General features: G+C 40.3%; 1 protein-coding gene across 1 annotated transcript in view; it reads left to right on the plus strand.

Annotated features, from left to right (window-relative positions):
• The first annotated feature begins 1,902 nt into the window (after nt 1–1,902).
• Nucleotides 1,903–20,912, plus strand: part of tmtc2a (transmembrane O-mannosyltransferase targeting cadherins 2a) — a 73,042-nt gene continuing 54,032 nt past the window's right edge. Inside the window, exon 1 of the mRNA XM_042511279.2 lies at nt 1,903–2,307. Within this exon, the coding sequence (XP_042367213.2) occupies nt 2,225–2,307 (83 nt within the window). The 5' untranslated portion in view covers nt 1,903–2,224. The remainder of the gene's footprint in view (nt 2,308–20,912) is intronic.

The raw sequence follows: 20,912 nt of genomic DNA on the forward strand, positions 1-20,912 counted from the left end.
GGCCTGTTTATACTCTACAGGAACATTTTTCCCTCTTTGCTTTAGCTAATCCCTTAATCACTTGTGCCGCCTGCAAAACAGAGCACTCCTTGTCCCCATGGGGCTGCAGCGTGACGACACAGTGTGCATCCTGTAGGCTTTGTGTTTGCCTGTAGGTTTGTTTAGGTATATGTTGTGATCACGTTGGTATACAACACATGTATGTTAACATCTATTTTTGTAATAATTCACTTAATGCCTTTTCACATTATGCAGATCAAAATAGCAAAACCAACAATACTCATGTTTTGTTTCAAGCTGTGATGCTCAGAGCAGATGATCCACTGTCTACAAGCTGGCTGTCTCTGTACCCCGGATGAGATGGATAATTGCAATTTCAATAAAACTAACTATTTAACCAGGATTTTGAGGCATGGCTCAAACTGTTACAAGGCGATGCGTATGACCCACAGTGTATTTTGTGCAAAAAGTCTTTCAAACTCAGGGCAATAGAGTCCCACATGCAGAGTGAGAATATCAAAAGCTTTGTCTCTGGCACAAGAAAAAAAGTCATATTTGTGTTACAATAAACATTTAGGCAGAATTGTCTTTAATGCTAAATAATTGATTTGGTACATATTTTTATTCAATATTGCATATTGTAAACAAGGTGTTAAATTTAATTCCAAGTGGATTAAAAAAGTCTTACATCTAATTTTCCCAGATTATAACTAATTAATGGTTAAAAGCTGACATTCCTTAACAAAACTAACAATGAGGTTGTCTTCCTGATAAAGTTTCAAAAGGACTGAGTGTCTTCCTACAACCCAAACACTCATTTGTTATCTCTGGACACTGATGGATGCTGTAAGAGGAAGCACCTAAACATCAGTCTCAGGTACACAAACACAGCAGCCTGCCGAAAGCTTTCTAAATAGTCCAACAGGTTCCATGAGGTCAAGTCTTTTTCAGAGTCAGGGGTCACTGGGTGCCACTGTTACAAATGACTGTTCCTGCTTCGTCACTGTCTCACCCCTCACCGGCTGATGCCCTCGCTCTCTATACATCCCTCTCCAGCCATCTGTTTTACTCTCTCTGCCGCTCTGTGCTGGATTTCTCTGCTTGCAGCCCCGACTGAGGGACAGGCGTCGGTCCAGCTGGTAGTCAGCGGGACCAGGCTGCACGTCTCCAAACTGACGCCCATATGCATCCTCGCCATAGGGTGAGGTACAACGGTTCATCAATCACAGCAACTCTCCAAGTTTAGCCTTTCCACAGAGACAGTGGGGGGGCTGATGTATGGCAAATTAATCAATATTTTTATTAGAATCAGATTATATGATACCTACAGCAGTGGCTTCTAGTCAGGTTGTTTAGCAAGACACCTAAGCAACAATTATGTTGTCAGAATTTGCAAAACAGCTTTTTAGAAATGTATTTAAATGTACAACATCAGTGTTTTCCAAAGTTACAGTTCAAAGTTGGAATACATTTATTACAAAACCAGGCAGCCATCCAACCTTAATCTTACTACCAGAGGTCACTTTTTCTGTAAGATAGGTGGTATATATGGAACTAATTTGGTCATAATTGTATCTTGTAGCTTGTTGTGTGTCTCTGAGGTTATTCTGTGTCTCAATGAGGTCATTTTGTGTCTCTTTTTGATCTTATTGTGTGCCTCTTTTTGGTCCTTCGAAGTCATTTTGTTTCTGCTTGTACTTGTTTTGTGTCTCTTTCAAGTCATTTTATGTCTCCTTTTGTATGTTTTGTGTCTCTGTGGTTATTCTGTGTCCCACTGAGGTAATCTACTCCACCAGCAATGCATAAAACACAATTACTTATTTCCAACACTCCCCACCTTCTCTCTCCAGTGCAGCGCCCATTGCGCATGCTCAGCCTCCCTGAAAACCACATGCGTCTCCCCGCTCTGCTCTCTCCAGTGCCAAGGCGGAGAGATGCGCACACTGAGGACACCGCAGCATAGAAATGCGCACAGCTCCGAGCCAAACCCGGCTATAGCTTCACCTCGCGGCACCCCTGACCCGTCTCTCAACACAATGGGTTACAGGGAATATGGCTAACTTTGCCACACTTTGCATGTCTCGGGAAATGCCCTGCGTTGTCTGGAGAGCTGTGCTGCCGAGCGGCTGAATTGAGAGCACAATAACACAGAGACTTGAGAGAAGAAGCGGGAGGGAGACCTGATTCCAGTCATTTCTGTCCTCTCCCACTTTGGTTTTGAGAGATGATCACGGAGCTGGTGTGCACCGCCGTGGCTGTGGGTCTCTATCTGAACACGCTGGACGCGGATTTCTGCTACGATGACAGGTAGGTTTCGCCCACAGAGCGCAGCAGCAGCAACATCACCATCCGCCGCTCCACTTGTCATCTCCTCTTGTTACCTCACGCACGGAAGCGGAGGGGGACGGTCGCTGCGTCTACCCGCATGTTTGCACGTGCTTTTGTCCGGAGTCTGTCATAAATCACTGCTTATCACCGGCTGTGTAGTTAAAGGCACAAAGACAGGGAGAAGGAGAGTTAAAATTACAGCAAAATGCCAAAATAAACCAGCAGTGGTGTTTTATTCTAACTTGGACCGCTGCTCATTGAGTTCATATTGCTTTATTGCCCTTAATTGCATATTTTCTCTGTAATTGTGTGCGTCTAACATTCATTCAAGAGCTACAAGTTATGATTCCAAATTGTTTGTTTTTTTTTTTTTAAGTATTATTGCCAAAAAAGTGCACTCCACATGGTTCACAGTAACTTAAAGCAAAAGAGGTGAAGTTCAACACGTTGTGAACTGTGTGGCTCGGATGCTCTTTGTGTTGTGAAGCACTGGTGGCTGTTACAACAACGCCCTGCTGCACCCCCGGGGGAATTAAAGCTAATTTAAACCGGGAGTTTCATTTTGCAAACAGCTGAATAAACATGTCAACACTTTCATGCTGTGGAGGGACATGGTGGGGAAACCTGTAATGCCCTGATGGACTGTGGAAGTCGAAAATCATCATAAGAAACTTTAATAAAAAAAAAACTTCTTTCATTTTAGGTAGAAGTAGCATCACTTTGTCACTTAAAGACAGTTTTGGCTGCATTTGCTTTCTTACATAGGAGCAAGACACACAGACTTTGTGGTTTTGTTGTTTTGCATCTCTTTGTTGATGCATCTTTTTGTGGTTTTGTGTCTCTTCGAATCTCTGTCTGGTCTTTTTGAGTCTCTTCCTGGTTGGTTCATGTTGATTTGAGTCAAATTTTGCAGGTAAAGGCCTGTGCGGGGCTCATTAGTCCAAAAATGTAATTATTTGTGATTATTTTTAAAAGTAATATGAATACTCAATTATCTCCTACAGTAATTAGTTACACTACCTGTTACATTACTTTTTTTGTTACATCCCACAAAATGTCTAATTGCATCTTTTCTCCTCAAAATTCAGACTTTGCATGTGTCTCTGTGTAATTGTCAGGGCAACATTAGTCGCAAGTAAGCACAGCTAAGGCTAGATGGCTTGCAAATGTTACCTTGGGATCTTCTGTTGTTCTTTACTGGTATTTCCTCAAGGATTATTAAAGGCAGAGAGTCTATCATGGACATAGGCAACATTTACTCCACCAACATATCCAGCCATAAGCTTCATTTGTTATTTGTCGCCTGTAACCTGCAGCTATAGGTGATTAAAACCCAGTTTTGGTTATTTAGCTGTTGTAGGGCTGCAGCCATCCTCCATGGCCGCAGAGGGCTCAAATTTGGTGGGGTGTATTTCATGGAATGTCACGTTTGTATGTTTAATATGCTGCTGGTTACTTAAATTTCCCTCGGGATCAATAAAGTACCTATCTATCTATCTATCTATCTATCTATGTTGTTGTGCTGTTTGTTGTGGTAGGTGTTTCAGTTGTGTTTTTCCAAAAAGTCTTAATACCACTACCTGTAACAGTGATGTTATTTTCGATTGTTATATTCTCTTCCTCCCGCCAATATCAAAGTAATGGGGATGTTTCCAGCCACTGCATGTAAAGTAGGAGTCAGGCTAGCTTGCTGTTTTATTAACTGTTTTTATGATTATGAAAATAAATCCAAAATGTGATTACAAATCAGTAGGGGTGTGACGAAAAACATTTTAATGAGTTATTTCTTTTTGAAGTAACCGTAATATTATCACTGAAATTGTATTAGTAATCTGTTACACTATTCTGTACTGGAAAAAATAATATTATTATTGTTATTACTGGTTAAGGACGGGTTGGGGGGGCTGACATGTTGGGCCCCTGGGCTTGTGCCCTGTAGGCCCGTTTAGTCATCCATCAATGCTTGTGAAACATGTCCACACTGAGGGTGTAACCTTTGATAACAAGTCGCTGGGCCAAAAATACAGAAACCACTGATAAACTGTGCACGTATCCATTCATTATGACTAAAGTGTAGTGTAAGCCTGTTGTGTTTCACGCCCACAAAAAAAGAAAAGTATGTTGCTCAAATTTTTGTTCAGTGAGTGAGCCTGCCATACATCTGTGAGAGAATAATCGCCCTTCATGTAAAAGTACATTTGCACCACAGCTGGTCCCCTTTCAAAAAAAAAAAAGTCTGGACAGGTAGTTCTTCACTGACTCTGAAACACTGTATATGGACATAAAGGGTTTTGGCTCTTGCAACAGTTCTGCCAAAACTGTTATTAATCAGTCTTCCATTATCAAGAGTTAAATCAAAAGGTGAACTACTGATATGCAAGGTATGTGGTAGATTTCTCATCTGCAGCTCCATCAAGGTTTGCTGTCTGGTAAGCATCTCCAGACACCTCTTAAAGGTCAAAGATCCCCCCGCTTTACTTTTCAGCACCGGCAGTGACCCCTCTGTGTGTCAAGACAGAGTGTGCGTGGAGGTGAAGGAGGATTGGTAGAAATGAGGTCCGTATGGCGTCTCCACTTGCATCACACCTCGCCAAGTATCCCTGTAAAGCACCCAGCAGGGGTTATTCCATCCATCAGCCTCATCTCTACATGTGACTGTGACACCGCAGGGTTGTCAAAAAGCCCCTTGGTGACAGATTACCTGGGGCGCGGCCCTGCCCGCTTCAACCTACGCTTGCACTCCATCCCCTCAGTGCAAGTTCAGTGTCTGCCAGTGCTGTGTATCTATCATAGTCACCATGGTAATTTACGCTCTTGGGGACACACTCTGGCGTTTTGGTTCAGTGATTTCAGGTGGAGGAGGGTGAATACCAATCAGAGGTTTGACCTTCACTGGTCATTCATCAAACGTTGCCCTCTTTTGGGGTCAAGAGTCGTGTGCTCCCGCTGTCTCCCTCGGGGGTTGGAGGAGAGTTACGAGCAAAAGGTTAAGGCGAGAGACAGTCATTCTGGTCTGGAGTAAAAAGATGGTTGTAGACAAATTTGTTCTGCATTTGTCTGCTTTGCGAGCTGATCGTGTCTGACCTTTCACCCTATAATCTAATTATCGTCACGTGTCGCACACTGATCTTAACATTGAAGACGAGATGGCGGAGCAGATAATTACAGGCGCTCCAGCTTGTGGGGATGTTCTGGCCAGTCTCTGCTTTTTCAATCATGTCAAGTGTTTTTCCTGGGCACCGCTCAGGGCTCAGCCAAGCGCTCTCTTGGCCAGTGGTAATCCCAATGAAAAGCCTCTGCGTGTGAAATGAGTACGTTTTTACGGGAGCAGGGAGAGGGCTTGAGCCAGGCACATTTTTGATTCTGGGAAATAATCAGTACATGATCTGCTGGTTGCTGGTGTTGAGCCAAATGTAAAGGCAACCTATATTTAAAAATCATATTTAAAACAAGCTATTCAGGGTGCTGATGTGTTCGTGTTTGTATAGGCTTGTTAGATTGATTGCTTGAGAGCTGTGGCCATCAATTGGAGAATTTATTTACCGTAACCTCTGGACGATCCTTTGAATACCCATCATCAAGACTTTTGACAGGTTAACAAATGGGACTCTGAGTGACGCTGCCATTTCAGTGATGGTTTTTAACTGCACCTTTTAACAAATCGACCCAGTAATGGATGTCTTATTCGAAAGACTTGGACAATTTCCTGTTGACACCAATAGTGAAGCAAGGACAAGAGATAATTGAGGTGTTATTGTGAAATGAAATGCATCCTAAAAGCTCAGTTCAGACCAGATATTTGTGACGAGACGAAACCGTTTTGGAATGCTGCAGAGAAAAGTTGCAGTGGTGTGTGAACTGGCCCGACACAGTTTTTTTGGTAATCATATATTGCACCACTTTTCACCAGAGGTTTCAATGTCTATATCTGCCACAGACATGAAAAAAAAATTAGCTCAACACTTTTATGTTTCAAAATAAAAGCCTTCTGACAACATTCATTAGTTAACACAAGGCTGTGTGTGTTATGTGTTATGTTTTTGCCGTTCCATCACTACCAGAAATGCAACTGTAGGGCAAGTATCCCACTATCATCATTCACATTTGTTCCTTAAGAAACTGAAAATGATATTCAGCTACAAAATAAGCCTGAATAGCTGAAAATCGGAATGGAAGTACGATGCATTGTTGCTATGGAGATGACACATCATCCCATCTAGCCTCTTTGGTGTAAACTGGCAGGATTTCAGAACATTGCAGACTGACGCATTGCATGTAGTTATGAGTTTTGACCCATCTCATTGCAAATCTTTGGTCTGAACTGGACTTAAGTGTCTTTCAGCTTTCAGAGTCATATATCCCAAAAGATCTGTGACCCCAATCACGTCGCCGTCTGCCTAAGAAGTGCATTCTGGTCCCTTAAGAGACTAAAGGGAAGACTTGTTCCCTCTTTCTTTCAAAAGAGCAAAACAGTAAAATCTCTGAGCTTTAAGGGGCTGGGAGGTTTGAATTTCACTGAACATTCACATTCACCCTTTATAATTTCAGATTCCTTCTCGAAGTATCATCACCCTTGAGATTAAAAATGTGCATCCAGAGCGAGTTTTTAAACAATTAAACATGCCACACAAATGACAAAGAAGTGATGCAGAGTAGTGACTAAAGAGAAGCGCCACAGTGAAGACAGAAGATCACTTAGTCTGCCGGTTGCAACATCTGTTACTTTTATAGCTTGGTTTCTGAGGTTGACCGATAAGTGCGTCAATATGGGATTGTCTTTAAGAAGTGCCCTTTCATCTTAGTGCAAACCATAGTGCTTTGAGCTGAAGTACGAATGAAAGGATGTATGTTAAGGGTGCACACATTGTTTAACCCCCTGGATCACCTATAAATATGAATAATATCCCTATGAACTCCTTAAAGTGCGTAAAACATGGGGAAAAAAGGGTTATTGCTTCCTTCTTTATGTCCGTCATGTTTCTGCAAGTCATTCCATGCATAAATCTATATGTAGTAAGTATGTGGAAGTATGTTCAGTTAATAAGGAGCCTTGTTTTGTCAGGAATGTTCACATGCTTGTATCAACTGAGATAAGAGAAGCAGTAATTTTAGTTTGAAGCAGCAGGCCGGTTTTCATTACAGTGTTTCTGGTTGTTTCTCTGCTACTAGCTACTAGGCCTATTTTTGAATTATGTATCCTATTATGGCCAGTGTTGGGAAGGTTACCTGAGAAATCTAATTATTTTATCATTACTTGTTACTAACTAAAACTAATTACATCCCTTACTAATTAAACTAATAGTTAAATCACTTTTGTTACTCACACAAATGTTGGCAAAGGTGCCCTTGAACACCTCCAGCACCCACACATAGCATCTTTTGTAGTTTTAGCTGCGCTAATCAATATTTTGATGTTCTATAAATCTTTACCAGGCAATGCAGCTCCCCTCAGCTCTGTGGAGTGTCTCTTAGTTCACTGCCTACATTTTATGTCCTGCAACTTTGTGTAGTGCAAAGGATTTAATGGCATTAGTGGTGAAAATTGCAGATTTCAACCAGCTGAAACTTCTATGTGGCAAGCATGAATTCTTGGTGAGAATTTCTTCAGTTTTTTGACCGGGAGCTCAAATAGCCGCAGAGGTTTCCTCATATCCATAACAGACAGACCCGGTGACTTAAACTAGCACAAACACTAAATAAAGCAGTTTCACGTTATACCAACTATATCACATTTCTGCCAGTATATGGCCCCAAAACCATACTCACTGGCCTTTTAAGTATTAGTTTTATTGTTGTTTACATTAGTAGCAGGAAGCTGTAGCTTCTAGCTTGGAGTATTAAATGGCTAAAGAGCAAGTTGTTCCCTCCAGCAGCCGGTGGACACAAGACCAGACATGAAGAAGTGGGAATATTAGACTTATGTCAGCTAGGTGGCTAGAAAAACGCTTCATAGTTTAGACAACAGTCCAGTGCAGCTCTCCAACAGTTTGACGGTAATTATAACACCCTAAAGTTGGAGGGTGTGTGAATCCTGTGGCAGGAAACCAAGCGACTGGTGAACGTAGTTTTATTGGTGGCAAGCTAGCAGCCAAGAAGACACATAAAAAGGACATCTTTTGAGTTACAGGAGGATGTTTTCCTTTTCTTTTGACACTGGCTAGCTGCCTCCCCTGCACCAAGCTAACACATCCTGGACCAGTCTGTCCCATCTGTCCGCTGGGGACGTAGGAATGAAACTTGTTATCAGCCCTCCATCAAACTCCTGGTAAGAGAGCAAACAATGCTGTTCACCGTATGCTGCTCCACCTGTTTGTTTTTTTATCTTCTGGTTATGATTCAATTGTTTTTATCTTCCAGTTTAGCACTAGCAGCGCTAATTGTTGTCGTGCTCTATTACACTTTTAACATATGTTTTATGCTGCCCAGGTGGTCTCACAAAGCAAGTAGCTCCAAAAAAAAATGGAATATTTGGAAAACTATTAGAACAGCTTTTTGTTTAACGATTGCAATACCTAAAATCACGCAATGTGAAACACCCCAGTTCAGGCAAAAAAAAAAAGTGATTAAACTACTCAATATTGACTATGACATATGGCCAGTGTTTCTTAAACATTTTCAAATAATTACCCTTTGAATTTTTTAAATCCAGCGTAAAAGTATTTTGGTAGGAATACACACTAAACAAATGTAAATGTAAACATGATTGCGTTTATTGCGGCAGTTGACAGTATATGGCAGTTAATGGTTACTTTAAAAAAAGAAGAAGAATATTAAATACAAAATAGGGTTTACTGAACTCCTTATACTAGTATTATATTTGCAATAATGTATGACTTATTTCTTAAGTTAATATTTTGAAAAAATCTCAAATGCTCCCTGAAGTATGGGAACCCATACTGGCATCTGTGCCCCTGTTTTAGAAACACTGGTTTTAACCCTTGGAAAGCTAAATCAACATACCTTTTCTTGTGCCACATTCAGACGCCTTCACAAGTATTTAAACCTTCGAACCCTTAGTGAAAACAGTGTGAAAAAGGCAATAAGCTACTTGGCAAAAAAGTGTAGCAAAAAAGTGCCAGAAATGAGAAGATTACGATTTTATTCTTATAAAAGCTGAGAAAAAATGTCCAAAAAATTATTAATTATCTAAATTATGTATAATGTATTCTTATGTACAGAATGATTATTAATTAATTAACATAATAAGTACTTTATTTTATTTATTTTTTGCTAACTTTAGGTGAAATTGTTTTCATCCTTCAAATTTTTGGATTGTTTTTTCCTAAGTAGGTCATTGCCTTCTTTCCGTGTTTTTGTAAAAAATAAAACTAATTTGCTCATGTTTCAAAGGGTTAAAAACATACACCTGTGTTTTTCAAAGTCCCCATGTTAAACTCTCAAGGGCATGGATTGTTATAGGGCTGTAATATTCAATTCGTTGGCTTAAAAAAACAGTTGGCGTGTTTCCTGCATGTGCCTGGTTGTGTTCCATCAAAAGGACCCACGTCATCTCTGAATCATTTTTGAATCATCTCTGTTTTTCATGACTGCTCGTAATTGTTATCTCTTTTGGGTTGGTGCTCTCAAGGCTCACTGTGATGGGTTGTGGCCCTCTGTAGTAAATGTTGCCAGGAATCCCAGTGCCTCTAGTGGAATAATTATCTAAAACATGTGCCCTAGTTGTGTTGAGGCTGTTTAAGTTACAATATGTGCTCGGAGCAGATAAATATTGAAGGAAGATGTAGGCTAATGAAATGAGTGAGAGGAATTTTTTGACTGTGTGCAGTAAGGAATACAGTGGAGGTAAAAAAAAAAAGCTGTCAGGAGGAATTTTCACTGTAAGAGATGAATAAAACCGCCTTGAGATGAGAATTAAAGAGGACGATGTGTGAGTGAAACTGAAAAAAAGTGTTTATGAAAAGTAATTTGAGATGGTTTTGAGTCTTTTAACCAGATTAGCCGACACAGGAGATGATGTGTTTTCGAGGAGAAACAGGCAAGCCTCATTAAAGTGAGGTTTGGTGGTAAAAAACCCCCACTCATTGTATATAAGCTTTAACATGTTTTTTCACTTTCTGGCCATGAAAAGAGTTTGCTATTGATGTCTTGTTTTTGCAGTCCGTAGCCTCTTTATATTCAGTGGTAGAGGGATCAGACTATTAGTCAAACAATAGGAGGGCGGGGGCAAAAAGTCTCATTTTGATTACTAGCAGATTTAAGTCACAAAAGCACTTAGTGGTCAACTCTGCAGATGTTGTGGCTTTGAAACAGCTTTAAAGCCACAAATGAAGGCTTGAACCCTCTACGCTGGACTGGGTGAATTAGAATTTCTCTTTGGGGTTATGAAGGCGTCTGGTTCAATGTTTAAGTAAAGAAATGGCAGCACATGTGCAGAAGACACAGGATGAAATATTAAAACCTATCTTCTCACGCTGGGATGTGCTCCAGCTATTGCAATCCTTAAAGGGGCAGAAAAAACAGTCTGCTGGCAAACAGAGGAGCGTGCATGGCTTGGTCTTCATAATGAAAGGGCACCGAGGCACGCACATGGCAGATTTATTTTTTATCAGAAACATTTATGAAAGGTATTGTCATAATAAACTAAATCTCTTTCAGAACATCACAGTACTTGCCAGTCAGGGGTCGGGGTTTGGTGTAACTGCTGCCCAAGGTTACTCTGTAAATGTGTGTGTCCTCAATTGCTATAAACTACAGCTGCACAATATGCGAAAAAATAATATTGAGATTTTTTTTGGACAGATATTAAAATACAAGTCACAATTTTTGCATTTAATTTTTACTGAAGAGAAAACCATAAAAATTATGATGTCATTTTTGCTGAAGTCTGTACAAAACAAGCATGTTAACTTACGTTTAGAATATGATTTGTAGGCCAGGACGTCTCTGTAGCACCACTAGCTTCATATTTTACTTTTATAAAAAAAAATTCAGCTTCTGCTGTTTAAATATTGCACTTGGCCATACAGCAATTAAAATAATACTTCAATTAAATGTCTTGCCATATTATTAATCTTGATTTACAATTACAAACATGATATTTAAAATTGAGATATTTATATCATGATAACAATGCACATATGATAATATAGTGTAAATAATGTAGTGCCCTTTTAAATAATTTGCTTTTCTTTTTATTCTTGCTTTGTCTCCCTCCCTAAATGCTAGTTGTTTTTTCATAATGCAGTTTGTGAAGTTTTTAGATTCTTTGTTCACTGTAGGCATGCAAAAAAAAAAGTTTTCTTCACAATTTCAATGGAGCACAGGGTCATTTCTTTAACTGATATACAAATGGTCATTTCGGGGGTGAAGTATTTCTTTAATAACTCCCTTGTCACTGAAACCACTGTTAAATCTCGAAGAGATGATTTTGTTTATTTTTAGTTTGCCCATCCTCCCATCAGATCCAGTGATGCACAATGCTGGTTGAAACTGCTGCTAACCCTTGGCTGGCCCTTTGGCTTCGCAGGCCGCAGTCGACCCGCCCGTCTGCCAAGACATGACCGCCAAACCACTGTCCCACGACCCTCCCTGTGTATACACCATATGTGAATCCCAAAACACTGGTATCCACTGACAACCAGGGCTTACAAGATTGACAGCGCCCTGCAAGATATGCATGACAAAGCTGTAGATATGTCATGTAACACCAATGCTAGATTTGGGAGTCTGACAACCACAAACCATAGATAAAAGGCTGAAAACATAGTCTCACAAGTTTCTTATCTGGCCAACTGCATGTGTGTTCATCAAGTGTGCCTTCATAACTGTAGCATGGGGTTCAATTTCCACCTCAGCGCACTAAACTGACTTTGTAAGCAAAGCTCCTTTTTGTGGCGTTAGATTACACTTAAAGGCCGGCATCCACTTTCTCACTTTAAACTACAAGGTGGACTTCTAAAGCAAGCAGTTGTGGCGTAATGTAAAACCAAACCCAAGCTCGGGATCACACGAATCGCCAGCAGTTACCCTTTCTACCTTTTGTAATCAATAGCCATTAAGTATCTTGTTTCAGTGACTGTGGAGGTTTTTTTGTCTGCTGCCCAGAACAGCTGTCAGAACAGAAAATCAAACGTGGGTTTTTTTTCCGCTGCATTTGACAACACGCTCACATTTCACTATGGCTCGCATCAGTTCTGACTGCAAGAAGCACTCTGAAAGTGAGCTCTGACTTTCATCAGCCACTTCCTCAGAATCTGAAGGGCTCTGTTTGTGCATGTGAAGGGGGTTTTCATGTGCACTGACAGCCTTTCCCCAGTGAGGGTGAAGCTGTCAGGAGTTGATGGCAGAAATGATCAGGATGACGGTGCCAGCGTTGCCAGATTGGGCGATTATCAGCCCAACTGGGTTACTTTTGATTTAATTGGGCGGGTAAACAATGCTTTTGGTTGGGCAGTAATAACTTTGGCTAGTTTTATACCATTTAAAGCTGCCTGGAACACTAGTTTCCCCCCAAGCCTTGTGCATCCACTACTAGAGTTGGAAGAAATTGCTTTTGCAAATAAAGTTATAAATAAATGTTTTCGTATTGCTAAACGGATTATTTATGCCAAAGCACTGTAGACCTGTTGAGCATTATGTTTTTGAGTTGTCCGTCTCATTCTCAAGAACACTGTATCTTAGGATCGCCCTGAGGAAATCTCTTCAAATTTGGCACAAACAGCCACTTGAACTCAAGATTGAACTGATTAGATTTTGGTGGTTCAAGATCGCTGTGACCTCACAACATGTTTTTGGCCATAACTCAAGAATTCATATGCTAATATGAATAAATTGCTCAATGAATATGAATTAGACACAATTGTCAAATTGGATAAAGTGATGATACTTTATATCCAAAAGGTTGAAGGTCAACGACATCATAATGTTCTGCTAAAACACTCTTCTGGCTGTTATTCAGTGTCATAAATTAGAAACAGAAGGGGAGATATTTGGTCAGATAATGAATTGGCAAAACTTAACTGAATGAATAGATCCTCTGCTGCTGGGAGAAGATGTGTGTGAAGCATCCATGTTTTGGGTTGCAGAGGCATACACTTGCAAAGCAGTAATCCCAGTTTGTCTGAAAAATATCTGTAATATAAGGTAAAGATTGTGCCATGCAAGCTTTGATGAAACTCTCATTCATATTTGCATGGGATACTGACCCTATGTTGTGCCTTAATTATGGTATAAATACCAGCAGCTTCATAAACCAATAGAGATTCATTAGTTTGGCAGCCTTGGCACCGAATTCTAGCAGAGCACTGCACACACTTTCCATTTCCACGCATGGCTACTTCAGCTAACTCTTGTAAAATATACTAATATGCAGAAGGCTTTCTGGGTCAGAACAGGGCCAATGATGTGTGGGGGGGAAATCGGTTTGTGCTTCTCACCTCATAAAAACCTGAGAGGGGGAGATTGAGGGAGTTGGTGTGAGGGCTTGAGGGATTTAAGATTCAGGAGAGATCAGATGACAGCCCCCGCTACTTTTACTCAAGGGCACAGTTATAGTGTTTGGTATTGAGATGGAGGGGGAGCGGAGTGATTATACTGGAAGCTCTGTTACTCGAGTGTGCTACAGTTGGTATTTGTTTGCCTCCAATGTCTTTGTAGCTCGACACTGGAGACTTTCTAAAGTTGTTTGCCGAATCTGAACCTGCAGGAGGTCGACATGAAAGTCTTTTGAGTAATTTTAGATGGGTGTGCAGTAATTTATATCTGAATTTATGATTGTATCTTCATGTGTACATAATGGAAATATGTCATTGAGTTTTAAATTGATTTATAAATGTCTGAAAGGGCTATAGTATACTCATATTTCATTCCTGTTCCTGCCAGAAACATTGGAACTGTACGTTTCTGCAAACCAAGAATACTTTACATTTGATTGATTTATACATGAAGTATGTATCATATCAAGGTTTGTGATGTGGCCTAATATACGTATGTGGATTTGTCAGCTGTAGGTGGAGGGGACGGGGGGATGGCGTGTCACCTAGGTGAGATGACAAGCTGCAGACCACTGCAGACCATTGTTTGACGGTTCACTTCTGGCTGGGAAGAGTGGTTGTTTCTTACAGAGACATCACTGCTTTTACAGCTCAGACTGTGCCATGAAATGCGGTTGTATTTACGAGTCTTTGCTACTTTTCTGGCCCAGAAAATGGTTGTCATTTACTGAGTCATCGCTGCTTTTTGGCCCAGGTTGTGGCCTGAAAAGTGGTGGTTGTTTTTTACAACGACATAGCTACTTTTGCAGTCTGGATTTGGCTTGAAAAGCAGTTGTTTTTTACAGAAACATCACTACTTTTCCAGCAGGGATTATGCACCCAAAAGATGATCTTTTCCCAACCATAACCAAGTGTTTTTATGCCTAAATCTAAACACGTAAAGCACAGAATTATTGAAAAATAAAGTCTCAATATATCTGCTACAAAATAGCATGCAAGTATCCGTGGTTAAATGCCATGTTTTCTGGCGATTGGATTGCCTTTTCACATAATTCACTCTGCAGAGGGAAAAAATCATTGTCCTTTTCCCTTTTCCTCTATAAGCAGCTAAAAGTGGAGAACCAGCCGATTATACAGATAGAGGAAGTGAGAGTTCTCAGTACAGCTGTGTTGTTTAGAGGTATCTCTCTTTGTGACACAATAGAAGGCTATTTGGAGGAGTGATGACACCAGTTGTATTATGAACGGAGATAGTGATTAGCTGGAAATACAAGGAAATGGCAACTGAGGTCGGAAAAATTCTTTGACTCGTTCGGAGAGAAATCTGCATGGCTTGATGCTAAGCTGTTCGGAGTTGGGTTTGAAATTGTAATTTCCTGCTCCACCATATAGCCACAGATTTGGGTTTTGTGGCGGATCATTTCCAGTCCAATCGAAACACACCAATTCACTCAGGTTTGGCTCGGTAGCAAAGTAATCATTCTGTGTTTAGAGCCATGAAGCGCACCATCCTTCAAGTTAACTATCCTCCTTTATTATCTAGGCAGGGTCAGGAAACATTTAAACCAATTTTCCCATTCTGATGGCCTGCCCATTTTGCTCAATAGTATCTCACAGAGAGGAACTGAGCTCCTCATTTCTGCAGAGTTAGTCTTAGTGGCTGGTTTTTCAGGTACTCGGAGCTCGCTGGAGATAAGGTGAATTGCTGTTTAAGTAAACATGGCAGTCTTGACTACAAGCAACCCACAGTGGAAGTCAACCTGATTAATGGAAGAAATCTGCATTTGATAATGGCTATTTTTCCGCCTCAGTCATTCCCGAGATAAACCAGCCACTGTATTTATCTTTCTACAGAATGTAATTTGTTTCTCGCCATCATTCTGATATTCATGGATCAATGGCTATGGGACAGGCTGTATGGTTATAGTGCTTTCATGATGAGCTATGACAACACTGTAATGTACTTTTGATGTATTTTGGGGGAAATCTACCATACTAGAGTTTTATCTCCTTCACAGATTTTCATCTTTTAATGTGGTGGAATGTACTGAAGGTCACTGAATTATGCATGTTTTGAAGAACATGGGTCGTTTATATGAGCTCTATGATGCATTTTCACTTGCATTTTGATAGGAAACACGCAGCAGGGAGCTCGGACTCTGTCAATACTTTGATTGGTTTCCCCCAGCCTAAAATAAATTCACCATCCAAGGCAATCAGTCATGCTTTTTCATGTGAATTTGAGTTAAGGAAACATCCAAAGGCGCTGTCCTGTTGTAGATTGGTATCTCTGTGCGGTAGACATGGCGAGCAGACAGATTAGAGGTCACCTCCGAGTGCGACGGTGCCAGCTCATCCACCTCACCAGGTGCATTTCATCAAAAAATCCACAGACATTTTCCCCCCAAGGCTTGCTCATTACCGTGATACCACATCCAGTCGATCCATTACCGAGGCGGCTGACAACGACAATTTAATCTTCACTGTGTGGCCTTGCAGGTTCTTTCCTGCTATGACCAGCAGCATCTACTAGCTGATAGTGTTATCAGCACCATGTGACATCCCTGTTGCAGACAGGAAAGATGTTTGTTCGTAAAGTGGAATGACCCATCTTGATGTATTTTTCTTCCACGCTCCTCACAGACATGGAGAAGCTTATTTACCGGAGAAACTGCCTCATAGTGTGTAAATAAATGAGCGTTTTTGTTTTGCAGCTGTAGGGAAATTAGAGGCAACAATGGAAATTCATGGAAATACTCCTATAAGCTTTCTTGCCAAGAGTTAGAGGAGTCGATTGATACCATTCTTATGTCTGTGCTGTAAATGTTAAGCTACCATTGGTAGTGTAGCTTAGCACAAAGACTGGAAACAAGGGGGAAACAGCTAGATCAGCACTGTCCAAAAGTAACAAAATCTTCCTACTAGCACCACTAAAGCTTACTAATTAACATGGTAAAAAATTGCCATTTATAGGACCATTTCTTGATGTTTTCACACAGTTTTTTTGGATTAAAGAAACTGTACAACATAATTATTAGTGAGCTTTTGCAATGATGCAAGAAAGCATGCAAATGATTTTGACTAAGGGGTCCACTGTTGCCTGTGAGCGGTACTTTCCCAAAGATCTGTCTAAAAGATGAAGAGTTGCAAAGATAGGCAATACTTCATCCACCACATATCCAACCACAAACTTCATTAGTACTTTGTTGCACCTGCAGCTGTCCATTATAAAATCTAGTTTTAGTTTTTTAACAGTTGTAGTGCTGCAGCCATCTCATGCAGCTGTGCAGGGCTCATTTATTGGGTCATATTTCTTCAAGATTTACATTGTTTTGCTGACAGTTGTAGTAGGTGTTTCAGGAGGTCTGAGGTTGTGGTTTTCGCAGTGGAAAGAGTCTTAGTACCATTGCCTAGAATAATGATGTTTTTGTCATCTTTCCTCATGACAAAATTAAAAGTTATGGGAATATTTACATCCACTGAATGTTCCAAGCAAGCTTGCTGCTTTGTGACATGCATGCATGACAATTACTAATATGTAAATTTCTAAAAGTGTAAGTGATTGTTAGATTTCAAATCAATCAATCAAATCAATGAATGAATGAACGTAATATTATGACTTAAATTTTATTAATAACTCTTAACCCCACTTGTTACTCACAGCCAATCACTGCAAGCGTTGTTCCATTTAATGTGACATGCCATTAGCCCACTACTATGGTAACTACAACCTACTCCTACACAGACTGTGCTGTGGTCAAGTCAAGCATAGTGTATTTCACAGAGGTGTTTGTACAGATATTTGATAAATATTCAAATAATTTGAGCACAATTTAAAATGTATCTGTGTAAAAAATAATTAAGAGGGTGCAGAGTAGTGGTGGTATTTCATGCAGCTGAATGCTTCCATTAACATTATGGCTATTTAGTGTAGTAGAAAAGGTGTCAAATGACAAACTCTTTTGGTATCAGCACTACATTAAGGGTAGCCTACTGGTATTGGTATTGGTATCATTATTTTTAAACAAAACCTAGCTCTACTGATTTTCTTACCTTTAGAAAGAGCCAGGCTAGCTGTTTCTCAGTGTTTCCAGTCAATGCTAAACTAGGCTAACTGGTTGTTGAACTTTTCCTTGAAGCAAATAGCCCCATGTCAGCCTGTTTAAATGTGGAAATGACGGGGAAGTGTTCTTTCCATCAATGCTCTCTGTAGCTGTGATTTATATGTATATATGGAATAACAAAAAGAACAACTTGGCTACAATCACTTGTAACCCAGTCTTCCATACAAATGTCATGAAGTTGCAGCATGACATCATGTCTCCTTGTCCCTCCAGTCCATCTCAGAGGGGAATATAGTGCTTTTATGATGTTACATGATGCGTTTTATGGTTTCATAATGGAGTTTCCTGCAGAATTTTAAACAGGGCAATATATTTTGGAACTCCTGCTGATAGTTTGACAAACTTGGATTATATTAAACCTCCTGCAGGGAATTTGTATCTGACATATTCTGTTATTGCCATGGATTCACTTGGTCTCATAATTCATATGCTATAATTATTTGCGCTTGCTTTTGGAGCACTGATAGAATTTGTGGGTTGTCGAGTGAAAACGTGGCTTTGAATAAAGTACCTTTGGCCAACTTTTGTTTGTCCTAAGTTAAGGGTCAAATGGATGGGGTTTGACTTCACTGGTTCCAATGTGAGAGTGGAGTTCAGGCAAATGGTTTCGTTGTACCAGCCGTGTTCAACAGATCACAGATCAGAATTTGAAAAGATCTTAGATAATTAGCACGGATCCTTGAAAAGAAGACAGATTTGGTTTGGGCTGGCCCCTGCGGTACCCCTCTATAGCTACCGTTTCTCTCTGCCTAAAGCTGGAATGTGACAACTGGTCACGGCAGAAGAAAGGAGCGCCTATTCTGGATTGGATACAGTGCTGAGCGGCCTGTTAGTGCAGCATACTTGGCCATTACAAACGCTGCATGCGAATTTGACCACTGAAAGCTGTCAAAGCAGAAAAGAGCTTCACTGCACCAGAATGTGACTGTGCAGGATGTTTTTTCTACTCATTCTTCACATACAACATAAAGGCACAAAATCTCTACATTCTTAAAATAACTGCATTTTTAATTTCTGATCAGATTACAAACCAATTCTGCTGGAGCATTAAAGTGTTTTTTTTCTAATCAGAGACAGAAGGCTTTCAAGCAGAAACAGAATGCTGCTTTGTTTCTCCAGCTGCTCCCTTGGCAGCGCTGCAGTAGTCAGATCCTCCGCTGGCTCCGTGATTTGTCATCAGCAATTAAAGTTTTCCTCATTATAATCTCCGCAGTGGATCAAAAATGATCCGGTTTCTCAAAGGAACGTCGAAGTTTGAACAGAAGTATTGTCTCCGAGGAGCAAACATGTAGCCAACAATATAGACTCCTTATATCCACATTTGATTAGCCTGCAGCAAATGTACTCTTTACTAGTTATTCCTGTGTGCTTCTTTATAGCAGGACAAGTGTCAGGGGATAACAGAGTTCAGTACTTCAAGTTCTAGTAGTTTTGAGGGTCTGATACACAGATTTTTTTGCTGCAAAAGAAACTTTATTCCTTGGCAACGGACAATAGACATTGCTGGACTTTTCCAAGGTCTGCCATACTTCCAGTAGTGCAAAACTCCAGAGAGGGGTGTTGTTGATGCAGTGTGTCCACACCTGGTGCTCTGCAAGTGTACGAGTAAATTTGAACACGTGTGAATGCAGATTATATGGTAAAAATTGAGCCGAGAACAGTGGCCGCCCTCTCTGAGCCTTGGCTCTTCAGGACCCATTAACATGCATCTATTCCCAGTAGAGAGAAAAAAAATCAATGCCGGGCAGAATATTTGTCCCCGGTGTTCAAGTCCCCCCATTTTAATTCAAGAGTGGAAGTGGGGGCTTCCATATTGATGAGCGTTGGTGGCTGGAGGTACACGTTTTTATAGGTCACTGTGCCAACACCCACAGCTTCTCTGGAAGTAGGCCAGTGGAATTGATTGTAGAAGTGGAAGGTAAAATGAATCGAGGGAAAAGGGAATAGGAGTTTTACCTGGTGCTTTAAAAAAAAACAAAAAAGCATCATGATGTGCTGACGATAGTCAAGTAGTCAAACCACTGAAGGTGTTACAGCATCCATACTTGGACAGTAAAATGTTTGCTTTTTGAAAAAAAAAAATGGTTGAAAATGTAGATCAGTGTTTCCCAAAGCTCAAGATGACATCTAAACATCTCAAGATGACATCTGTTGATTGTGAAATTCATGCAGCATATGGAGAGCTCAAAAATCCCTTGATGGGATTAAAAAAGGTACATTTATGAACAAAAGAGAGATTTCTTAAACAGCCGTGGGCCATATAGTACATTTAAAAACTCAAATTCCAAAAGATTAGAATTTGCATTATGTAGCCTATACTACTGTATCCTAATAATTCTGCAACACACTTTATTAAGGCAGATGCTTACATGGGTGTACACTGAAGGCATCCTAGCAACATCATAATAAACTGGTCTGTAAGTTTATGTACACAGACTCCAGTGTGAATGTCATCCACCACATTTTAAACTTACTCTGTGGATTGTGTTGTTCTTTGTATTACGTCACCTAACATTTTGGCAGTACATTTGTAAGTTTTTTCTCGTAAATGTACCACTTTAATGTCAGAAAATATCCCCGATTGGCTAGTGCTAGCCCTAACCATGACCCTTTGATCCTTATCGCTTCCAGCCTCGACATGTCAACGTGACAAGTGCTAGCCAATGTCAGCACGCAGTGGGATACATAAAAACACGTTGTGGGGATGTGTGTAAATAGCCAAATAGCTGCAGTGTGACTGTTCTCAAATGGCTGCAAATAGACACTCTATTTTACAGATGCAAAAATTTCACTGATTGAGTCCAGGGAAATTGTAATTTACTGTCAGTGTAGCGTAAGCTATTGAGTTTCCATTATTCAGAGGAAGTTAAACAGCTAATTACAGATTGAATATTGAGTTTCCCCCCATTTAAATGGTGGTTGGAATTTTGAAAGAATAGTAACAGCCCTGTTGCTCAGTTTTGCATGTTATAGATAGATAGTTAAAGCAGCAAATACAGACCCAAAC

This window comes from Plectropomus leopardus, chromosome 22, assembly GCF_026936395.1.
Source record: "Plectropomus leopardus strain MGB_pleo_1.0 chromosome 22, ASM2693639v1, whole genome shotgun sequence".
NCBI lineage: Eukaryota > Metazoa > Chordata > Actinopteri > Perciformes > Serranidae > Plectropomus > Plectropomus leopardus.